General features: G+C 46.9%; 8 protein-coding genes across 8 annotated transcripts; 5 read left to right on the forward strand and 3 right to left on the reverse strand.

Annotated features, from left to right (window-relative positions):
* Positions 1–2,629: 2,629 nt before the first annotated feature.
* Positions 2,630–4,683, forward strand: F4813DRAFT_33764 (uncharacterized protein). The gene is made up of 4 exons (XM_049241216.1): positions 2,630–3,375; positions 3,431–3,494; positions 3,543–3,697; positions 3,758–4,683. Exons 1-4 carry the CDS (start codon positions 3,087–3,089, stop codon positions 4,480–4,482), a joined length of 1,233 nt encoding a protein of 410 aa, XP_049100899.1. The 5' UTR covers positions 2,630–3,086; the 3' UTR covers positions 4,483–4,683.
* Positions 4,684–4,883: 200 nt separating this feature from the next.
* Positions 4,884–5,915, reverse strand: F4813DRAFT_388192 (SET domain-containing protein; the record flags this gene model as incomplete). Its single annotated transcript, XM_049246665.1, has 2 exons — positions 4,884–5,845; positions 5,900–5,915. 2 exons carry the CDS (start codon positions 5,913–5,915, stop codon positions 4,884–4,886), a joined length of 978 nt encoding a protein of 325 aa, XP_049100900.1.
* Positions 5,916–6,295: 380 nt separating this feature from the next.
* F4813DRAFT_380040 (major facilitator superfamily protein) lies at positions 6,296–8,025 on the reverse strand (the record flags this gene model as incomplete). Its single annotated transcript, XM_049245523.1, has 2 exons — positions 6,296–7,792; positions 7,876–8,025. The coding sequence occupies 2 exons, from the start codon at positions 8,023–8,025 to the stop codon at positions 6,296–6,298; spliced, it is 1,647 nt and encodes a 548-aa protein (XP_049100901.1).
* An 86-nt stretch (positions 8,026–8,111) lies between these two features.
* Positions 8,112–10,789, forward strand: F4813DRAFT_34111 (putative C6 transcription factor). Its single transcript, XM_049241267.1, has 4 exons — positions 8,112–8,746; positions 8,811–8,838; positions 8,906–9,349; positions 9,400–10,789. Exons 1-4 carry the CDS (start codon positions 8,328–8,330, stop codon positions 10,609–10,611), a joined length of 2,103 nt encoding a protein of 700 aa, XP_049100902.1. The 5' UTR covers positions 8,112–8,327; the 3' UTR covers positions 10,612–10,789.
* A 436-nt stretch (positions 10,790–11,225) lies between these two features.
* On the forward strand, positions 11,226–12,849 carry F4813DRAFT_380042 (pseudouridine synthase; the record flags this gene model as incomplete). The annotated part of the gene is made up of 4 exons (XM_049245524.1): positions 11,226–11,343; positions 11,402–11,558; positions 11,617–12,248; positions 12,302–12,849. The coding sequence occupies 4 exons, from the start codon at positions 11,226–11,228 to the stop codon at positions 12,847–12,849; spliced, it is 1,455 nt and encodes a 484-aa protein (XP_049100903.1).
* A 2,394-nt stretch (positions 12,850–15,243) lies between these two features.
* F4813DRAFT_34175 (glycoside hydrolase family 43 protein) lies at positions 15,244–16,776 on the forward strand. Its single transcript, XM_049241326.1, has one exon. The coding sequence runs from the start codon at positions 15,483–15,485 to the stop codon at positions 16,470–16,472; it is 990 nt and encodes a 329-aa protein (XP_049100904.1). The 5' UTR covers positions 15,244–15,482; the 3' UTR covers positions 16,473–16,776.
* Positions 16,777–19,024: 2,248 nt separating this feature from the next.
* F4813DRAFT_388197 (uncharacterized protein) lies at positions 19,025–20,626 on the forward strand (the record flags this gene model as incomplete). The annotated part of the gene is made up of 3 exons (XM_049246666.1): positions 19,025–19,304; positions 19,365–19,607; positions 19,659–20,626. 3 exons carry the CDS (start codon positions 19,025–19,027, stop codon positions 20,624–20,626), a joined length of 1,491 nt encoding a protein of 496 aa, XP_049100905.1.
* A 246-nt stretch (positions 20,627–20,872) lies between these two features.
* Positions 20,873–22,228, reverse strand: F4813DRAFT_388198 (guanine deaminase; the record flags this gene model as incomplete). Its single annotated transcript, XM_049246667.1, has 1 exon — positions 20,873–22,228. The coding sequence occupies one exon, from the start codon at positions 22,226–22,228 to the stop codon at positions 20,873–20,875; it is 1,356 nt and encodes a 451-aa protein (XP_049100906.1).
* Between the last annotated feature and the right edge of the window lie 248 nt (positions 22,229–22,476).

Raw genomic sequence — 22,476 nt, forward strand, 5'->3', positions numbered from 1 at the left:
TGGCATAACCGAGATGCTATTTCGAAGACGCACAACGATCTGGGTATGGGAGGTGAGAAAGCATGATTTAAAGTATACCTTCCATAATATCGAATTGTTAATGATGAATGGAAGATCCTTTGACGTATTGTGTACCTACCTAGGTAGTCAATCTATTGTTCCTACAGTCATCAAGAGCGTCAATATTAGACAGCTTTCTGAGTCCCTAGAGGACGTTATCTTCCACGGTATTTTGTAGATAGAACATGAAGCGTCTCCAATGTCGCCGAGTATCTTTACTCGGGTATTCGTGAGATTGATAGGGAAGGGTGCATATCTCCTATTCGAAATAGCTTCATAGTAGTCGCCATGAGTCGAGGGACTATGCCATATCAAGGAGCTGATATAGAATCCTATAGACTAGAATATTGGGCCTATGAAATCAGATAGGCCCGCCAAGACACATAAAACCCATTTCGGCTATCCTGTTTGGAACTCCACGTCTATAAACTATTAGCCCAGATTAGCATAGTCAGTTATCTAGGTTAGGCGCAAGTAGAGACATAAAAAACACGTTGGCGCTTCTGACATATGAGTGTTTCCCTTAACATCCAGAGCTTGAGCACCGAAGCTCGCAGCATAAGAAGACGCAGTCCACTGGCTCAGCGCGACTCTCCTATTAGCCATAAGGTATCCTAGTAGAGGCGACCATGTTGTGTGCAACCTTGAGCATAGATGTCTATCAAGAGAAAAGGCCGAGTAAACAAAATGCACATGATAGCCACCTTGGTCTTCGAATGCCAAGTCGAGTAGTGTCGTTAGAACAGAGTGCACATCTCACTTGAGAAGCAAAGGGGTGGACCATTACTAGCCACTGAGGCAAGTCTGTGGGTTTAAGGAGAGCTAACGCCCCGTGTCAGTTCCGTATGATATTATACATATAGAAGCAGAAGTCTTACGCTTTATGAAGCAGACGTTGCTATCGAAGAGCAATCAGTTCTACCCTATAGAACCAACACTTCTTTGGTGGATACACCCGGTAGACAGTAGATAGGCAACTGCCATTTGATCGATAAAAGTCAATGTTAACTATCCATGTCTTGTACTTCTCAGTAGTAATAGACGTGTCGTTGATATGGACTCTTCATCCTACACAGTACGACACCCTATGCGTAGAAGGGAGCGAGAGGAAAAATAGAAAGTGTTGAAAGTCGAGGTAATGTTCCCAATGTGAATCAAGACTCACGGGCAAGGACATGGGTTTACATATAAACATATCGGAAGGCTTAATAGTTTTGTATACTCGGCTTGCCGATTATGTTGGGATTTCGGGACGAAGCGTTCGGCTGAGGCTAGAATACATCCGAAACGAATTCACATGCCTTCTTCGTTTCATTCCCTCTCGGCTTACTACCTATTGAATTCAACTACGCGCCGACTCAATGTGATGCTACATAGCATGTGTGCTTTGAGCCAATGTTATTCCCTCAATTTTCTGGTAACTGACCTGATGGTAACGGCCCAATAGCATGAAGGGGGGCTGTCTGTATGTTGGTGCAAGATTGAAAAGTGAACCTCATTGATCAAACTTTCGTACTCTTGGATATTTATTTGGCGCTTAAGCTCATACCATGTCTGTTCATTTAGGCAAAAGGTATGATCTCGTCGGCTTGGGGAATTATCAATGGAAGAGAATTGAGTTATCCGATTAATCGGCATGCCGTCTCGGTCATATTTAAGCTGCGCCGCTCACATCGTAGCCAAAATCGAGACGTCCCGTGAGCAGTAAACTACTAAATTATATATTATGGTTGCTACCTTGCTTTAATATATGTCCTCTGATCACTCTCTATCAAGTCCTTGCTTGGCTACGCGGTACGAGCGTTTGCGAGGGTAAGACTTCCAACGGCTTCGTCATCAAGTCCCGACAGTTTGGGTCGCCCAGCACACCGAAATTCTCCCGGAGACTCGCTCGTATGAAACTCCTCATTCGATACGTGAGACGAAACCGATTATAGAATTACCACAGGGTGAACTCCCATCATATACGCGGATCAAAACAGCCACGCGAACGATCAGGTATACACTCCACGATAGGATCGTAGTAGTATCGCAGAGAAATACCTCTACCTCATGACAGTCGATAGATACGGTTAATTTCTCGGCTCGTCGCCATTTTAGCATTTCATGCATAAGGCGGCCCCCAAAAGCCCCGAAGCTATGAGGGCCAAGAGGGTTGCTTTCTGCATAGTAATTACATATTAGGGTGTGTTTAGGTGAGCGTGCCCTGTCAGCTTGTGTGACGAAGCGTTCGTTTTCCGAATTGAGGTTATTTCGGTGGATCGATGATTTGGGGGATATGCTGAGCAACGTTCCTTTACTCAACTATTGGACGAATGTATTAGCGGAGTCATGTTGATCTCCAATAAACGGCCGTAGCCGAAGCCATCTACTTACATCCCCACTCGGCAGGGTGCCATGAGCAGGGCCATGAGCAGGGGGCCTTGTATCCGAACCAATGCCAACACACGTGCTCTAAAATCCTATTGGACTCTTTCCTTCTCCCCCCCTGGATTCTCCCCCCCGGACTAACCATACAACCATAGCAAAATCCCGATCCTCCGACTTGATCGAGTGTGTGATGGCCTCCGCACGGCCCCCCTCTCCATGATTTGCATAGCTCTGCCGACTATTTTGTCCACTGAATGGATCTAGTGAGGTGATGTGCGTCGATCCGATGAGGCGGACAAGACAAATAGTATCAAGACGTTCGCGCTTATAGTCTTCTCTTCAGGAGTGACTTCAATTAGAGAGGGATGAAACTACGTTAACGAAGCGCCCTCACTGCTCCTGTTCCCTTGCTACACGGTTGAGCGGAGGTTCTCTCTGAGTAAAGGTATCAGAGATTTTATAAACGAACGTCTTTCTGCGGCGCAACTATTGCTGCTTGGACCCCAAGAATATAATATTATCTTGGCTGCAGATAACATCTACCTCGAATCCCGGACGACTGTCGAAAGTACTGGATATCTTAGGTACGATATCTATTAAATCTATAATACTTCGTTACCCGACATCTCGACCGTAGACGCTCGACCCGTAGACAGATGTCGCGTAGGAGGCAAGGAAACATGATGGCGACGTTCCGAGTCCTGTCGTTCGCAGCCCTTTGGCATGCATCGGCTGCGTTACTTGTCGCAGAGGGATCAACATGCGAGACGCAATGCGGTAATGTACTTGGCTCAACAACAGACGATATGATAGTCTGCGAAGATTCGGCATACAGCGTCACATCATCAGGCCAAGTCTACCAAACCTGTATCGGCTGCGAGTCGACGAGTTCCTACACAACACCAAACGGGGCGCAAAATAAATCCGACTTACAGTATATGCTCTGTAAGGCCTCATTCGCTCTCTTATATGCGTCATATTTGCTAATTCATGCTGTCAGATAATATGCGATATGCTGTCAACCTATGTTTATTCGAGTCTGGAACAAGCCCGTGCATCACTTCGTATGTGTCTTTTCGCTTCTCATTGTACTTTGATGCTAACCTCCGCAGCTTCGCCTGCGCCAACATCGAAGAAGCGATCAAGTACGGCAATCTTACGTCTGATAGCTCGATATATGGCTACTGTGACAAGTGGACCGACTATAATCTTGATAAATGTCACTCTTGCTTAAACTCTTCACCTGACGACAACTATCTTAGCAACTGTATGATATATCGTAAATTATCGTACTACCGCAAAAGCTGACTTCTATCTCCTACTACAGTTATATCGATTCTGGATGGCGCCTGCAGACTAAGACTTGAGCCGCCAGCTACCCTTCCCTTGCAGGGTAACATATTTTCTACGGACGTCGTGAATGTAACGGATCCTACGCCTACAGCCACGTTCTCTCCCCCAGGGATAAGTGGCCCCTTGGACACCGGTGCTATTGCTGGTATTGTCGTTGGTGGCCTTGCCGTTATTCTTACCATTGTCGGATGTGGGATTATTGTCAATGGCAAGCGCCGGAGAAAGGCGTATCTCCGCCGTCGGGAGCAAAGCACTAAGAACTGGCCCTCGTCCCAAGGAGGTGGTGAGGTGTTCGAGACACCTATTAGTCAGAAGCCTCTCCGTGGCTGGCAAGACTCGCCCATCAGCGCATCAACCCAGACTGCCTTCACACCCTACTTCTCGCCTTACTCTTCTCAATATAATAGCCCCGTCAGTGGGGTTGAAGGCCCTAACATGGCATGGCCAATAGAGAAGTCCGATAACATCGGTATTGCAATAAGCCCGGACCGTGAGGCCTACTCGCCATGGAGTGATAAGAAAGGCAAGGAAAAGGTTGCAAGTGTGAGGGATGATAGTAACGAGCTGCAAGAGGGCGTGAACAGTGCTGGCGGTTACGAAAACAGGATTCAACCCTCGCACGCCTATAACCCGCCTTTGCTAAACCATCCCGGCTACGGGAGGCGCAGTACAGGATCTCAGGAAAGCCCGCGAGAGTAAGAAGGGGTATGGTATAGTTACCGCCTATTAGGTGGTATCACTAGATATGGTGCGGCTTGAATCTTTTACTCTTATAATATCAGCGAGGAGTTGTGGTGTACGATGAGATACCTAAAGGTCGTGTTTGATGAATCATGCTAGAATTTCCTTGATCGTCCAGGAAGATATGCTATAATGTCGGGTTGAGGGGTGGCGGCCTTAATTTAATTAAGGGGGAGTTTTATACCATGGTAGTCGATTTGGCTGTATGATCAGTTTACACAATTGATTGAGGGTATTAATTCGTCTTGAGAACTCTGATTGTCAGGCTTCACGAATCTACAGTGTCAAACTTTCACTCAATCCCCGCTTAATTACATTGCATTTAAAAGACCGCTAGACACTGTGAAAGTAAGCTCCCTTCAGATGCGGCGTAGCATCCGAAGCATCTCTGGAAGTAATTCATCAGCAGCATCTGCTCGCCCATAGAGCCTGAAAGCTATATGAACCTTTCCCAGCAAAGTCTGTTCTGTCATAGCAACCTTGACGATTCTGGCATTGCTCTCCGTTTCAAATAAGGACGATAATATCACCATTGGGCGTTCGATCCTTTCCCTCATGAGATAGTCCAGCAATCCTTCCTCTTCCAACAAAAATGAGCTCAAGAGTTGATAGATTAATTTATTACAGAGGGGAATACTTAAGTTTTCTGCTGCTTCTTTTAGTTTACGATCATCAATTATTGGAGACGAGGAATCTTGTCTCCTCCCATCTATGTCAATACCATGTGCAAGGTATTGCAACCCACGAACGAATCTTCGTCGTACGTCGCTAAGCTGTTGAAAGGGAGTGCCGGGTAGACAGGCTTTGCAGTCGCAGGCGAAACGTAGTGCTTCGTGGCGCTCACGTCTGGTCCTGCCCTCAAAATCGGCATTATAACAGAAGGTGATCTCCTCGCCAGCTACGATTTCCTTTATTGCGAACAATGTAAGGGTCTCGCTACTGGACTCTGGGACCTTGGCATTAGGTATGCAGGAATGATTGAAACGTGAATGAAGCAGATACAAGCCATGTCCTGCGTTGGCTAATAGAGCGAAGGCGTTCTCCGCGAGAAGTTCGCTCAGTCTCCCGAAGGGACCACTGGCATTGTCACGAATAAGTAAAAATTGCTGTTTCGCAGCCGGTGTCAACTGTTGAAATGCCGCAAAAACATCTTGATCTGTAATGTATTGGGACGGCTTCCGAATAATGAAGAGTGGTTCCTCTATCAAGATCGGGTCTCTTTGCTTGATCAATCTCGTAGCGAAGGCACCCCACCCTTTCCCAGGTGAAGAGGGTCTTAGTTCGAAGGGCGCGCCTTTAGGTATACAGAGTCGGCGATAGGCTAGAAGAGTAAGTTACCTAGATAGATATGCACTCAAGTTATGGGTAGGCTCACGATGGTCTTGGGGCATTTTTATTGATTGATAGGAGGCGCCCAATGTTTGCAGTCCGGGTGCTTCAGGTGGTATAATAATAATAGCTACCTAGGTACCTAGTTATATACAAGAGTAGAATTCTAAATGTTGGGATAACGGTCATGTGACTCGTCACGTGACCATGTTATGCCCACACACACCGCCCACACACACCGCCCACGCACAGCCCGCGCATTTGTACAATAGATATCTTTCCCTACTCGGGAGAACCCCTCTTCTCTTACCTTAATATCAACCAATCAGAACACAATCGTTACCTGCATCCCTTTTCATCTTATTACGTAATATAGAGTCAATCCAACACTAAAAGATATAATCTATAACACATCGAGGTTTATTTGGTTGATCGAATGATATTAGACAGATTCCTGAGTTTTAGTTGGCTCCCCAGCATTAATTTTGCTCGCCTGCTCTTGAGCGCGAGCTTTCAAACTGCGCCACTCCACCAGAACGCTGCCGAAGATAGTGATACCGCATGTCGCTATCACCATGTAAAAGACATCAATTATAGCTGCGTTATAGTCGGAAAGGAGTGTCTCTAACTCGACCCCAGAAACCATATTCCTCAACTCAGTAGCACCACCTCCAGTGACGGAACTAGGGTTAATACTAGGAACATTAGAGAGCTTCGAGATGAGGCTATTCAGGAAGACGTTTTCAGCGACTGGTAGGAATATAGCCGAACCGAGAAAGCGCGAAAACATCATGATTGCAGTCCCTGTTGCGATATCTGGCCTCTCCAGGACAGTTTGCACAATGTTCATTGGCTGCTGCATGCCAACCCCAAGGCCAACTCCAAAGAGTATCTGGTATCCAATCCACTTACCCTCGCTAATAGATGGAGTAAATGTTGTCAAGAGACCAGCTCCTATTGGCATTATAATAGAGCTGACCAAGAAGAAAGGGGCATAGTACCCAAGCTTGGAGACCATAATGCCGGATAAGATGGAGCTGACAACAGTTGAGAGGACCAGGGGAATCATCATGATTCCAGAACCGATAGCATTGGTGCCTTTTACGACCTGGAACCAGATAGGGAGGTAGTACGTCAGGACTATCATGCCGGAACCATTGAAAAACCCATACCAGACGGCGGCGATGATGCTGCGTTGCTTTATGATACGCGGTGGGATTGATGCACCTTCCTTCTTCCAAACCTGGACACCGATAAAGACGAGACATAGAACACCGCAAAGGACCAGAAGGACGATAACGCGAGCGTCGTTCCAAGGATACACGGTCCCTCCCCATTGAAGAGCCAAAATCAAACAAACTATTCCCGGGAGGAATATGAGGTTGCCGATAGGGTCTAGCTGTTTGATCTTCTCAACCCAACCTGTTGCCTTCGTGTCGAGCCTCTGGTTGGGTAAGTGCAGGATCAATGAAGTGACAATAATCGATACTGCCCCGACAGGGATATTTATATAGAAACACCATCTCCATGTTACCCTATCGGTAAAGCTACCTCCAATAAGGGGGCCGATAACTGATGCAATTCCGAAGATGGCCCCGAAAGCGCCTTGGTAAATCGGCCGCTGCTGTAATGGAACGGTGTGGAACATGATAACCATGACTCCCGAAAATAGCCCCGACGATCCTATTCCTGCAATAGCACGGCCGAAAATGAAGGCAATAGAGTTGGGAGCCGAACCACAAACAGCCGAGCCAACTTCGAATAGGAAACAACCAGCTAAGAAGAGAGGTTTGGCAGGGTAGAATTTGTAAACCTTGCCCATAACAAGCGACAGACCACACATTGTCAATAAATAGGCGGATCCATACCATCCAATGTCGTCTAAAGAGTGGAACTCGTTGGTTATACTGGGAATAGCCGTCGATATGATGTTTTGGTCCTGCATTAGAACTAAGGGTAAGCAACAGATCTGAACGAACGCTGATAGAAACAATGACTTCCTAAAATTAAAATACCACATACCAAAGTAACTAAGAAAACTGCCAAATAAAGTGCTACCATGATGACGACTCTTTTTTGAGTGCTGGGGTACTCATCAATCTCTGGCTTGTGGTTCGCCTGCCCGGCGCCCTCGAGAGGCTTCTTTTCACTATCTGCAGTATGTTGGGACATGGTGACTTTGAAAGAAGAGTTTCGATCAACTTATAAACATATTCATCTAGTAAAGCCTGGCCAAGCACTCAAGCAGCAATTTATACATCTGGAAATGTTGCTAGATTTTCCCCTAGTTAATTCGTCTTACAAGACGGGGGCCCACGCCGTAAAGGGGCCGGATCCGCTGCTCGGGGTCCAAAAATCGACTTTTTCGTCTCCGAGCACCGAGAAACATCCACAATCAACTCACCCGTTGTGCAACTCTGCGAACTGCAACACTTACCTCCTTTTATCTCCATAGAATTGTTGAGTCTAGAAAAATGTCTCAATCTGCGGTAACGATGCCGCTCGGTGCCGAGGACGATCTTAAAAGTTATTCGTGCTTGATTTGTCGGCAGCGAAAGGTCAAATGCGACCGACGCAACCCCTGTTCTAATTGCGTCAAGGCCGAGAAGCAATGCAGCTTCGTCGCCCCAGTGCGAGGAAAGAGAAAAAGAACTAAAGCGCCCAGAGAGAGTCTCCACGCTAAATTGAAACGGCTTGAGGAGTTATTAAAATCGTATGGCGCAAAAACTGAGCTGTTCGATGATATCGACTCCTCCGACTCGGAGTCGATATCTCACCTAGATGATGAGATCGCTAGGTCTCGAAGCCCAAGCCATAGCGAACCCTTCTTCAAGCTAGAAGATAGTAAACCGACGCTTATAACAAAAGAGGGGACATCGAGATATTTTGATATGTACGTTTTTCATTAACTCCTTCTCAAATACATACCTACCTAGTTCCTAATACTTGTTTCTTAGCACGCCCTGGGCTACGATAGGAGATGAAGTAAGTACCTATTTATATACTATCTCTTGTCTACTTAAAGTGCCACCCTTCTCTAAATCTTGTCCAGTTTCAACATCCAGAGGTTGGTGAGCCAACAGATGAGGCAAATTTTCACGAAAGTGGGATTTTCTTCGAGTCGGAACCAAATTACGCCTTCGACAATATCGCAAGCCTACATCCTTCTTTGTCGGTATTGGAAAAGATGAAGGAAGTATTTATTGATCGAGTTGATCCTCTGATGAAGATACTCCATATCCCTACGTTCTGGACCGCGCTAACAGACACGCTGCGGAATCCTCATAACCGCTCCAGAAGTTTGGAAGCATTAATATCATCCTTCTATTTTGTAGTCATCACATCTTTAGCAGACGAGGAATGCCGAAGCTTGTTTGGAATAGAGAAATCGATACTATATTCCCGTTACAGACTTGCAACTCGCCAGGCTTTAGTACATGCTGGATTTCTATCTACTTCCAGTCCAATGACGCTTCAGGCGTATGCAATTTTCATGGTAAGTTATTACTATTGAACATCTTGGCGTCCCCATTCTAACTCAAGAAGATATGTGTAAGAAAGAATTACAGACATGATACCCTGTTCGTATTATCAGGAGTGGCGATACGACTGGCTCGGAAAATGGGATTACATCGTGACGGTTCGCTTCTGGGGTTATCTCCATTCGAAGCTGAAATGCGGAGGCGGCTTTGGTGGCACCTTGTCCATGTGGACTTTCGCTTGGCTGATATCCTCGGCACGAGGCCTTCGTTAGATCTTGTTTCTAAGGATACTAAGCTACCGCTAAATGTCAACGACGAGGATCTCGATCCAAGTATGGTCGATTTGCCACCGGAGCGTAACGGCATCACTTCTATTTCATTCTGCTTGATCCGATGCGAGATACTAAAAGCTATGGAAAGGTTCGTGTCAGTATCTACTAATGGGTTACACTGGGAAGCACTCCGCGGATCAGACGTTCCTCTCGCCGAAAAGGACCGCATCATAGATCAGATTGAAGATCATCTCGAAACCAAGTATTTACGGTATTGCGACCCATTGAGTTCGCTTCATACTTTTGTATCAATCATGGTCAGGTCATCAATCGGGAAGATGAGAGTCTTTAGTCACAGCCCCCGGTCGTCCGCCAACAGGCCGATCAAAATGCCACAGAGCGAGCGCAACATAGTATTCGCGAACTGCATGAAACTTTTGGAATATTTAACCGTGCTACATGGCGGCCCGAACAATATGGAGAAATACATGTGGCAATTTGGTACTAGCTACCTCTGGGGGACGATGCTCTACGTGCTTATCGAAACCCGAAATCGTAAAAAGGGGCCCGAGGTTGATAGGACGTGGCAGTTGATCGGAGAAGTCTACTCACACTACCCCCCGATGTTTGAGGAATCCGCGGGACCCGTATTCGCGGCGATAGGAAAATGGACACTGCATGTTTGGAATGAGTGTGCCGCGGCTTTAAAAGCCGAAGGACAGCCAGAACCGCCAATGCCCCGGTATATCGAGAGGATCCGTCGCTGCCGTGAAATGTCGTCGGAACCATTATTCAAACCCAAAGGTCCGGCGGTGGATTATGAGCCTATTGCGTCAAATTCATTTGACTACACCAGGACGCAACCTCAGGAGTACGAAGGACACTTCACTGACTTGGAAGCTTTTGGACCTTGTGATTTCTCAGATCTTCTATCTCTCCAGATGGATTCGAACGAGTGGATACAATGGGATCAGATAATTTCACAACAGAGCGGCTTCCCTTGACTCGATAGGATAATAACCGTTGAGTTAAGGGAATATGGTTTGTGGATAGGGTTGGACGAAGGGGCTGTGGAAGAGCATATCGAGATCAGATAGCTACCTAGCTTAGAGCAACTAGATTACTTGAGTACGTCTGGTTTTTTACCCCTTATTCATCTTAGAGCTTGCTATCACTTGCAGAGACTGAAGTAAGAATAGCCGTGAATAATGTGCTCTACGATAATACGACAAAGCGCATCACCCTATGAACTGATACTAAGTGATTTCTAAAGGGGGAATTGTTTATGTTGGTCTAATGGAAAAGAACCTTAACCTAGTAACCTTATCTAAGGTATATACGAGCTCCGGCTCCAAGTATGCTATCGATAAGCCCAATTAAGCGCTAGTTATGGGTGGAGCTATTGATTGGACCAAGTCTTGGTCAGTTTCCCCACATCCAATAGCTAGAAAATTTTTGGAGCTTTTCTATTTATTTTTTTTTATTTTTTTCAATTCGCAGAGCCGGCGTCCGAGGCAAATCTTCCATTTGCAATTGTCATTGGAAAATATCTTGCACGCCAGCATTGTCGCGTACAAGTTTACACATTTGAAACAGGTAATCATCAAGACGGGTTAAAATGGCGACCAAGGACAATATCAAGCCCAAGGAGGACGAGTTCTCTATTAAACCAACCACGGTCACTCCGTCTGTTGACACGAGCACATGGCCGTTGTTGTTGAAGAACTACGACAAGCGTACGTGAATAAACTCACGACCAACCTTGATTTGCGACACTGACCTAATTATGAATAGTTCTTGTCCGAACTGGGCATTTCACTCCCATTCCCAATGGCAGCTCGCCTTTGACTCGAGATCTTAAGTCCTACATTAGCTCTGGTGTAATTAACCTCGATAAACCTTCGAACCCCTCGAGTCACGAGGTTGTTGCTTGGGTGAAGAGAATTTTACGGTATGAATTTGTACTTTGGCTCGTGCAGGAAGACGATAAAAGCTGACTGCGAACATAGTGTTGAGAAGACAGGTCACAGTGGAACCCTTGATCCCAAGGTCACAGGTTGCTTGATTGTCTGTGTTGATCGTGCTACTCGATTGGTCAAGTCTCAGCAAGGTGCCGGAAAGGAATATGTTGCCGTTATTCGATTACACGATAAGCTTCCTGGTGGCGAGGCGCAATTCTCACGAGCTCTCGAGACCTTGACCGGTGCCCTCTTCCAGCGACCTCCTCTAATTTCTGCTGTCAAGCGACAGCTTCGTATCCGAACCATCCACGAGAGCCGAGTCATCGAGTTCGACAATGACCGCCACCTAGGTATTTTCTGGGTCAGTTGCGAGGCCGGAACTTACATCCGAACTCTCTGTGTGCATATGGGTCTCCTCCTTGGTGTAGGTGCACATATGCAAGAACTGCGACGTGTGCGAAGTGGTGCCATGGACGAGACGAAGGACCTTGTGACGCTTCATGATGTTCTCGATGCCCAGTGGATGATGGACAACACCAGAGATGAATCCTACCTGCGTAAGGTTATTGCGCCCCTAGAGACTCTTCTTACGTCGTACAAGAGAATCGTAGTCAAGGACAGCACTGTCAATGCCATTTGCTACGGTGCAAAACTCATGATCCCTGGCTTGCTACGATACGGTAAGATATCTCCTTCCTCTGGTAAGTTGATTGAAACTAATATTCGATTATAGAGGATGGCATTGAAGTTCACGAGGAAATTGTTTTGATGACAACGAAGGGTGAGGCTATTGCTCTTGGTATTGCTATGATGTCGACCGTCGAAATGTCGTCTTGTGATCACGGTGTAGTAGCAAAGGTGAAGCGATGTATCATGGAGCGAGACCTGTATCCTCGACGATGGGGTCTGGGTCCTACTGCTACCGAGAAGAAGAAGCTGAAGGCATCTGGAAAGCTGGACAAGTTTGGACGAGCAAACGAGGCAACACCCGCCAAGTGGACGTCGGAATACAAGGATTACAGCGCTCCGGCTGATGGCGTTGCAGCAACGCCAGCTGCCGCTGATGTTTCCATGACCGAAGCTCCCGCCCAAACTCCTTCGAAAGAGAACCCTTCTTCACCTACGCCTGCCACGGCCGACGATGACAAGAAGAAGCGCAAGAAGCACGATGGCGAGACCGCCGAAGAGAAGGCTGAGCGCAAGAGACGCAAGGCAGAGAAGAAGGCAGCTAAAGCAAAGCGCTCCTCGGTGGGAAAGAAGGACGATTCTGACTCAGATTAAACGAAAACCTATCTAGTTCTGAGTGAGGTTTCTCCCGAGTTGCATTTGGTTGATACCATTTGGTCGGTCAGTGGCTAGTTGCATGTGTATGCCTTTGCTTGCGGCGTTATCTACTGTAACATACAGTTTTTAAGGGTCTGGAAAAATGGCGTTTAGGACCTCTGATTATTTTGTTTTTACGATGTCTCGAGATTTCAGATGAAATGCGGAATGTGGATTCTGGAACACAGTAGATACCACGGATTATCGCCAGTTGAACATGAAGTGTTTCATCCAACTTTGTCGCTTTTGGATGAGATGCTGTGGCCTGGTGATTTATGTTTGCCCCTCTTGACTTTCTAAGTTCGACATGTTTCTCGCGTTTGTGTTATGCTTACTCGGGCAAACTGCTAATAAGCACGACAACACGGCTCTTGGTAAGCAACGTTTCGTCGTCGCGCCGCTGCATAATAATACGTACGTAGCCATATGCTCACGCACTGGGATGATATCTATGTCAAATCGTCAGACTCAACCACAGAAAACTGACGATAGTGAGACTGCCAATAAGTTGGCACAGCGACTAAAACCGTGGGGGATGACTTATAGCAGTAGGGATATCCCCGGCTTCAATCATAACAACGCCTAAATCTAGTATTGTGTTCTCTCAATGAAGCTTATATACGTCCGTATGTTATTTGATCGCCATACTAAATTCTCGTCATGTGCGGGGCCTACGAGATTCTTATTCCGACTCAGCCCTTCTAAGATCGGGTTCGTGATTCTGGCCACAGCATCTCAGACCCTTCTTTCTTTTAGCCAGTTGCACACGTGGGAAAAGAGGATCTGCCTTCCCATGTAGGGAGGTAGCTCCAAAAAAAATAACTTCTTTTAAGCGTGCTTGTCTTAAATGTCTGTTGAGTGTTGGTTTCTTCACGTCGTTCGAGCTCGTGATCTTTTTGCCCCGATAGTGTTACTGTAGGTGGTACATGAGCACGCGTTGATGGGCATTTGAATACGCTTGTGTTCTCGCGTGCCTTATGTGTTAAACATCGCCTGGGCGGCGCTGTGGTACTGTGCAAGTTGAATGGTAGTGTAGATCAAATAGGCTTTTTATGCTATGTACGACTGACAATACGATAATCCTGTTGTTAACGGGGACAATTGGTGTTTACATATCGGCATGTGATATTAATGTTCCAAGATGTGGTTATGAAGTGATCGGCATTCATGCCTACTCGGCTTGAGTAAGTTCCACTCATGATCTTCATTATTATCACTTACTTAAGGCCATATCTTAATATGTACAGTATTTGCTGAACAGTCCTTTAGATAGGGGGAGGTGACGTGCACGAACCACGTCTATTGTAACCGTGTACGGACTCGTACGGTGTTGCCTGCTCCAGAACAAATATGTGCAACTCGCGGAGATCCGGACGGCCGGAGTCAAGTTTGTTTATACGTTAGGTATGTATATGTGCGACTTATATTCCTTAAGCTCGCTGACTAGTCTAGAAGGTACCTGTTATGAGATCAGAATTATGCCTACTAGATGATTGTCTAACTGAGATGTCGTTCAAACATGTCTGAAAAGACATATGTTTCTTAGGTAGATCAGCTTGCGTGGATGGTGGTTCAGGGCTGTCTTTACAGGGGTATATATCAGCCTCAATGTTGCATGGACCCGCACTGATATTGATCCAGAATTCCTTAACGCTGGTTGTTGGAAGATCGAAACAAAGTTCAGTGAAGATCATTAACTACATATTAAATTTATACTACGACGCCACCAGCATAGAGAAGCCACTTTCAGGGGCATGTATTAAAATAGTTTGTCATCGCCATGGGTAAAATTGGCGCCGGTAATGGTCGGCAGCTGTCCGTAAGTTGACCTGGACGACTTGCCTTATTATCCCCTATATGTCGAGTAAAATTTACGTGGAAGAATTGTCAGTCTTTCCATTGGTTTTGATACTTGGATGCCTGTTTATGTTACTTTAGAAGCAGGCGACCCGCTGTTCCCGTCTCGTATCCGACTGAGAATCTAATCACTCGGGGATAGGCAATATAACTTATGACGACGCATAAATCACACAATGTCACGACCTCCTGAACATCTGAATCTGTTTTGAGCAGATGGGTCGACTTGAGGCTCCACGACAGCCATAGATGCATATCCGTAGAGACCAAGCCGGCCGTTCTAGCCGGATGCTTTCCTTTTCTTTATAGCGTCCTACCGAGTGGCCTAGACGGATATGTGGTTCAGTAGAATGGTTCGACACCGCCAGTTACACGGGGATTCAGGCTACCTCATTGGCTTATATTCATTGCTTCTGTCTGCTGTGATACTGCATATATGCTTTAGATCGGGAAGGGTAGGATACGATGGCAGACATGCGTAGAAGAATTATACTTACGGAGCCATGTTCTACACATACTGCTATTTTTTTTTTTATAAAATGGACGAGCGCCAACCGAACCCCTCCGGATCGACATACCAAAGCTGAAGCGAGATTCGATCCGGTTATTTAGTCCATAGATCGCCTCTCAGTCACGTATCTGCTTCGTCTACAGACACTGTCTCTGCTTTTAAGGTTCAGCCTTAGCATCAGTTTCGTTTCTAGCTGGTTTGCTCGATATGCAAGTTATTAAGGATGAAGCTCCTTAGTATACTTGCAGCCGCCGCGCTGTCATTCCTTTTCGTTTCCGCGTCGGCGATACCCGTACAATCTCTCCGAACAGCAAGCGACGATCCGGTGTTCGACGATGATTTCGCCGATCCATCAATATTCCAAGACGAAGACGGCACCTGGTATGCTTTTGCGACGGCTGGAAAGAATAAGCAAGTTCAGGTAGCTACGGGAGAGAGTTTCGACGGGCAGTGGAATCTATTAAAGGATGTCGACGCCCTTCCTCACTCGGCTGCCTGGACTACTGGACGACACACCTGGGCCCCTGATGTGCGTCGCGCACGCAACGGGAAATATGTCATGTATTATAGCGGTGAGGTAGCCGACGATTCGGCTCACCACTGCATCGGCGCGGCAGTAGCAGACGCTATCACCGGACCTTATATACCCGAGGAGGAGCCTTTTGCTTGCGACCTCTCAGCCGGTGGCTCTATCGATGCGTCTGGATTCGAAGATCAGGATGGCAAACAATACGTCCTCTATAAGATCGATGGAAATAGTGTCGGCCATGGCGGAAGCTGCAGCAACACCAAACAGCCGATCGTACCAACGCCTATCATGCTCCAAGAAGTCGAAGAGGATGGCGTGACAAAAGTTGGCGAGCCTGTTCAAATTTTCGACCGCAGCGACGAGGATGGTCCATTGGTGGAAGCACCAAGCTTGTTACGTACGGACAATGGGTTGTACATCCTGTTCTTCAGCAGTGGTTGCTACTTAGAGCCAAGCTACAACGTGAACTACGCAACGTCGACGAGCCTGAAGGGGCCATTTCAACGAGCACAGCGCCCGATAATAAAATCAGGGGAGTACACGTTGCAGGCACCCGGCGGCGCTACCGCAGTGCATGTTGGGGATAAAGTTGGGATCGCTTTCCATGCAGACTGCCAACAAGGGAGATGTATGCACACATCGCACACGGTTGTCGATGGCCGAGAAGTAAGAGTTATGATGTAGACAACTCGACAATTCATCATCCATATTTCCGCGAACACGATACTAAAAGGACGGGCTGTGTTGGACTGGCGCAAGGTCTTGATATAACTTTTCTTTAATAACCAAGCGAGAGTAGTCATACAAGATGACGCTCGAGGTCAGAGGTTGGAATATGGCTCAGTCGATGCTTCTCGCGCCGATGCTGCTCACAACACTCTTTAGATTAGGGATAGACTTGGAATATTTCATATTCATATCTTTGGATTCAGGATAACTGGAGGGTAAATGATACCAAAGCGGATAGACCTATATAAGCGCAGTATATCAGTAATATCACAGGTTTTCTTTGGACTATACGCACATCCTGCATTTAACTACAGTGAATCTTGAGAACATGTGAAATTTGATGTTGAGAAGTTCTCCGAGCTTACCCATAAGGGTTATTCTTTTATTTAGTCAGGAGTTACGGGGGAGTTTCTAATGCGATACTACAGGTGAGTATTCTTATTATGTGTGTAATTAAACACGTAATAACGAGAAAGTAAAGCTTTCCTAAGTTGCCTAGATCAGTTCACCAATCTAACGCCTTTCTGCTGCTGTATGGGAATGGAACATCAAGCCGGCCGCCATGATATCCTCCGCTACTAATCGGTCAAATATAGCCTGGCAAGTTAGCTTGACCCCATTCATGGAATGTGAAGCTTGTGGTATTCGCTCTCTTTCGCGAGGTATCAACCCGGTGGCGGGTGGCTGTGGCAGATCCATTAAGATTGCCCGTTCGAAGTCTATCGCCATGACCCGGCCGTTTTTTTGGTTCCACAAGAAATTAGGCGTACGGACGTCTCTATGCACCACCCACCCCTGCTTTATGTAGGTCTTGCACAGATCAAATGACATCCTGGCCGAGATTTGTAGAGGTGATGGCAGAAGAGTCAAAGTCAGACAAACTCGAACCGCCCCATGATAAAAATATCATGTACACAATTTGCACCCCAATGCCGTAATGGTAAGTGCGTGGGATCTTACGGAGGTCAACCGAGCCCAAGAATACGGGTACATCAGTGCCTCGAGCAGCGATGAGTCGACGATACACCAATGCTTCGTGTTTAAGGTGTTCTATATTCCCTGAAGTTGTACCCTTACCAACAAAGGTGTAGCCATATTCAAGTAGTGTGGCCTGAAAGAAAGCACCTCGTGCTCCATGCTGTCTGGGTGCGCTTCAACTTCGCGGCTAGGTTCTGCGAGGTGATAGTAAAGCGTGGTTAAAGTCACTGCCCCAAGACAATAACCCTCGTAAACTCAGGGCATAAGCACGGGCCAGTTACAACATGTGTTTCCCCTATGTATCGACATAAGCGCCTGTCTATCCTTTGCAACCTTCGCAATATCTTCAACCTGCACTCTGCATGCCGTTTATCACAGTCACAGTCACATTATCTACGCCTAGTAGAAGATATCATGTGCTTCCGCTCCGGTAGGGCTGCCTATATCTCTCCATCCAATTGTCTTTTCTCCCGAATATTTGATATTCCTTCCGAAGCGCCCCGCAACCTTCAGTAACTGTCTGTTGCAACTCTACGACAAATTGTTCGTCATTGCGCAGTAGAACACACTGAATAACGAAACCTCTAACCTCTAGTGCGCAAGTCGGAACATTCTTGGCTTGCCGATCTTTGAATCGCTTCAGGACAACTCTTCCAAAGCGGCCATGAGAGTTATATGTTTATTTATGTCAATGGCTATTCAATATATCGAACAGCGTATTAGAAAACTAATTGACTAGCTGAATGGGAGACGATTTTGATTCTCTTTAAACGGAGCTGAGCTGAAGTTAGGGCTGTCCTGTTCTGTCGGCCTTTAAATGGGGGCCAAATGATCGTGATTTTTTGCCGCCAGCGGCCTCATTACCGACCCACTGGAGCTGCCAGGTAAGATTACCGAACAAATCACGGCGCTTAGGAACCGGAATGTATAGACTATATACTTGTGCTATTGGTCCATTCTCTTATAGGATACCCTTTAGAGGTAGGTCTATCTCACACTATTCAAGATCGGGTCTTTTCAACAGCGTAAGAACCATCAATCGCCTACTTCGGAAAATATCATCCGGGGTATTCTCTCATAAGTACAAGGGGGCATGGCTGCAATGTTACCTATTCGCGCAAGTTATCGATACGTTTACATCTACATAGGCGCCGACTACCACTAGGCTGGTAGTAGTGTAAAATCGGCTGCGCGCGACACATCGCCATGAACGTCTGTCTCCTAACCTAAGCTAAAGGTTAACTGGCCGGATTTAATATATTATTCAATCTATCCCGGGCTTCTAATCTTCTAATCTCTCAAGTAGCTCATCAAATGTTGTACACTCCTTTTCCATATTAGGACCTTTTCTATTTCTACGCTCTCTAGTGAGCTTATCCAAGACCTTGACCAGCTGGCTGGCGGTATTAACTATACGAAATTTAATATCATCATTTCCTATACTTCTAATAATACCTACTTCGTTCTTTATCGACGTCCCTTCATTACGAAATACCCTCCTATTTACCAATATTTAATCTCTATGAGAGATGGCTCCTCTCGCATTTACCCTCATCCTTACCCTCTTTGTACGATATAGTGCTAGCTTGCAGGTTACGCCAAATTCGCCATGCGCTTCGCTTTGCGTTGACTCTACCGGCCTCGACTTTTCCGACCCTAACTCATCAAACACGGGCAATTCGGATATTTCGTGTTACGATACCGAATATTCCACGTCTCCTGCAGGAATAAAGTTCCAGAAATGCATGAGTTGCCTTCAAGATAGTAACTTTGCTCAAGGGGATGAAAGTGATCAGCTTTGGTTCTTGTGTAAGTATATCAAAACTACCCAGGTAGCTAACTTAATATTCTCATCTAATACAAATATAGATAACCTCAGATATACATTTGACTATTGCATTTTCGGGTTTCCTAATGCCACAGGAGTAGCATCCACTCCATGTGCGACGTCTACAGCTTGCGGGGGGCTTAGAGAGGCTTTGACAGATGGCAATCTTGATCCTAAGAAGAACGGCTATTCGTATTGTACCTCGGATGGCATGCTCGATGCCACAGTCTCGGAGTGCAAGGCTTGCGTGAGCGTTTCTGATGATCAAGACTACTTAGCCAACTGTAAATCACCTTTATCTTCACATAATACGATGATACTAATCATTGGTACAGTCCTCATAGCTCTTGACGCGGGGTGCCAACAGCGACCACCTACTGGAACCTTGATCGGTTTGAGTGATACGGTCTTCACCAAAACCACGATCAGTTCTGTTGATCCTTCTATCGAAAAATCCGACGATGAGAAACAATCTGCCCTATCCGTAACTCAGATAGTGGGGATTGCAATCGGAGCTGTTGTCGTTGTTTTAGCTATAGCTGGCTTTCTATTCGTACGTTGTCGTAGACGTCGCAACCGCCGTCTTCTACTTGGAGACGTCAAAGCATCAACAATGGCACAGAAGAGAAACCGCCATCGCACTGTTTCCACACTCTCGTTCCGGTGCCAAACACACTTAACTCCTAGGTCGCCGGCGTTCTTCCCAAATCCGTCTGACGGTATCATTGAAGAGGAGAATCCTTATGCAGGCCCATTATCTTCCCTTGCTTCTCACCCTGTTTACCCGGAATCACCAAGACAGACTCTGAACAACAATATGGGTCTCAACTCCTTCTCCAGGTCAGACAATAAGGTCATACCACACAATATTGCCACGGCCATCCCCGCGATCCCAAGTAATGTACACTACTCAACTTCGCCTAAGGCCGCATTCTTCTCCCCCACCGACGAGCCTGCTAGCACTACTAGCACCAAGAGCACCGCACAACTTCTACCTCTAAGGCCGTATAACCCTGCCGAGTACTCGGATAGCTCACCACAGGTGGGCACCAACCCTAACACCGTATTCAGTAGCCCAATATCTGGCTCTACTGCTAGTCCCCCCATAAGCCGCGCCTGGGAGCGGGGTACACCAACATGGGATCTGCCACCTCGTAGTTCCAGCCGACCGACAGGAGGCGGAGCCTGGGAGAGAGTAGCCTCCGGTATCGCGGCGAAGAATCGGAGGACTAGTAATACAGGAAGTCCTGTAGAGACTAAGCATATTAATTTCAACTTCCCTCCTCCGCCGACAGGGCGGTAACCTATATATATACCCCTATACGATGTACAAATATATGTAATAACTATATTACGGCCATCTGATAATATGTCAGGAATAAACATGAAAGGAATACGATAAGACTTTGGCTCTAGCTACTTCGCATTACATAAAGGAATAAAATAAAACAGAAGATACCCCTATTTTCTAGACGCTGCTCTTACATTATGCCTAAGAATAAGCCTTACGATTGTGTTTCCGAGAAACGTTTCAGACTCCTTTTCTGTTCTAAGATTTGACCGATCGCCCACATATATACACTTCCTTGATATTCCGGTCATCGCCAGTCATGACAAACTTGTCAAATATCGTCCTAATAGAGTCTTCATCCTCTAGTATTGTCATGACGCCTAGCGCATTCGCGTCAACAAATAGGGCATCGAACTCCTTCCCAACCTCGAAGTTGCCAATCCTGCTCTCGAGACTGCACACCTTCGCGCCCCCTAACGTGGCTAAATAGAACAGTTCCCCTATATTAAGCCCTCTGTGCTCACCTCCGCTCATGACCTCCTGCGCATTCGATGCTACGAGTGCTTGCCTCATTGCATCTAGGATGCTGCTTGAGAACCCACCCCCGCTGTCGGTCCCAAGTCCCACCTTGATGCCGCGCCGTAGGAACTCGCGAACTGGCGCAGCCATAAACCCCCCGCCGACCGTCATGTTGGAGATAGGACAGTGCGCAACACCGCACCCTAGCTCCGCGACGCGACTTATCTCATGCTCGCTCATATGACAGCAGTGAGCGAGGATTGTGCGTTCGCCTAATAGCCCATAGTGTGCGTATAGGTCCGCTTCGCTGCCTTCAAACTGCGGAAACAGCTCTCGCGTAAACTTCATCTCCTGCTCGGCCTCATTGAAATGCGTCTGGATCGGCAGATCCGGGTTCGCCGCCGCAAGTGTACCAAGCCCCTCAAGCAGTTCCGGCGAGCATGAAATGGCAAAACGCGGCGTCAATACATGCTTGAGCAGCACGCCCTCTGGATCGATACGCCGCACATGCGCGATACAGTCCTCTGTATCCGCAAGCGACGTCGTCGGGTTCGCGTCCCGGTAATATTCCGGTGCGTTCCGGTCCATATTGCATTTACCGATGAGGGCGCGCTGGCCCTTTTTTAGACATATGTCTGCGAGGATTTTAGTGGCTTCCGCGTGGAGCGAGCCATAGTACGACGCTGTGGTGACCCCCTGCTTCAGGAAGCCGTCCACGCAGCTCGAGTAGATGCGGCGTGCGTACGCCGGGTCACGAAACCGTGCCTCGTTGGGAAAAGTGACTTGGTCTAGCCAGTCGAGGATGTGCATGCTTTGCCCTAGACCGCGTTGCGCCCATTGTGGCGCGTGGTTGTGCGTGTCGACGAATCCTGGGATTAAGAATTGACCGCGGGTTAGGTAGCGTACGCTCTCGAGGGCTGAAGAGGGGATGTCTAATGACGATAATATTGAGGGTAATTTGTCCTTGGGGATATCTTCTACTAAGTTGGCTATCTTGCCGTTGGCGCCAACCACGAGTAAGGCGCTCTCGAGTATGATGAGGCCTGATGGACCGAGTGAGTGAATCACGGTGCCGTGGAAGATTTGATACGCCATTTCATGCGTCTCATCCCATTACCTGAGAAAATCCTATATCTTATAAAACAATAAGTGTCTATATCAATATTAGGTAGGTTAGGTAGTTAGGTATTGCTATTGAATTGTATCTATAAATTTAATAAAATCATGTCGCCTAGCGAGGTTGAGAGAATCTAAACTGTATATTCGGCAAGTGAGGAGCTCCTCAGGCATATCGTCGTACTCTGCCAGCTGAAGATCCACTGGCAGTCAAATCTGTCAGCTGT

The sequence above is a fragment of the Daldinia decipiens genome (assembly GCF_022478715.1).
Source record: "Daldinia decipiens strain CBS 113046 unplaced genomic scaffold F4813scaffold_11, whole genome shotgun sequence".
NCBI classification, from domain to species: Eukaryota; Fungi; Ascomycota; class Sordariomycetes; order Xylariales; family Hypoxylaceae; genus Daldinia; species Daldinia decipiens.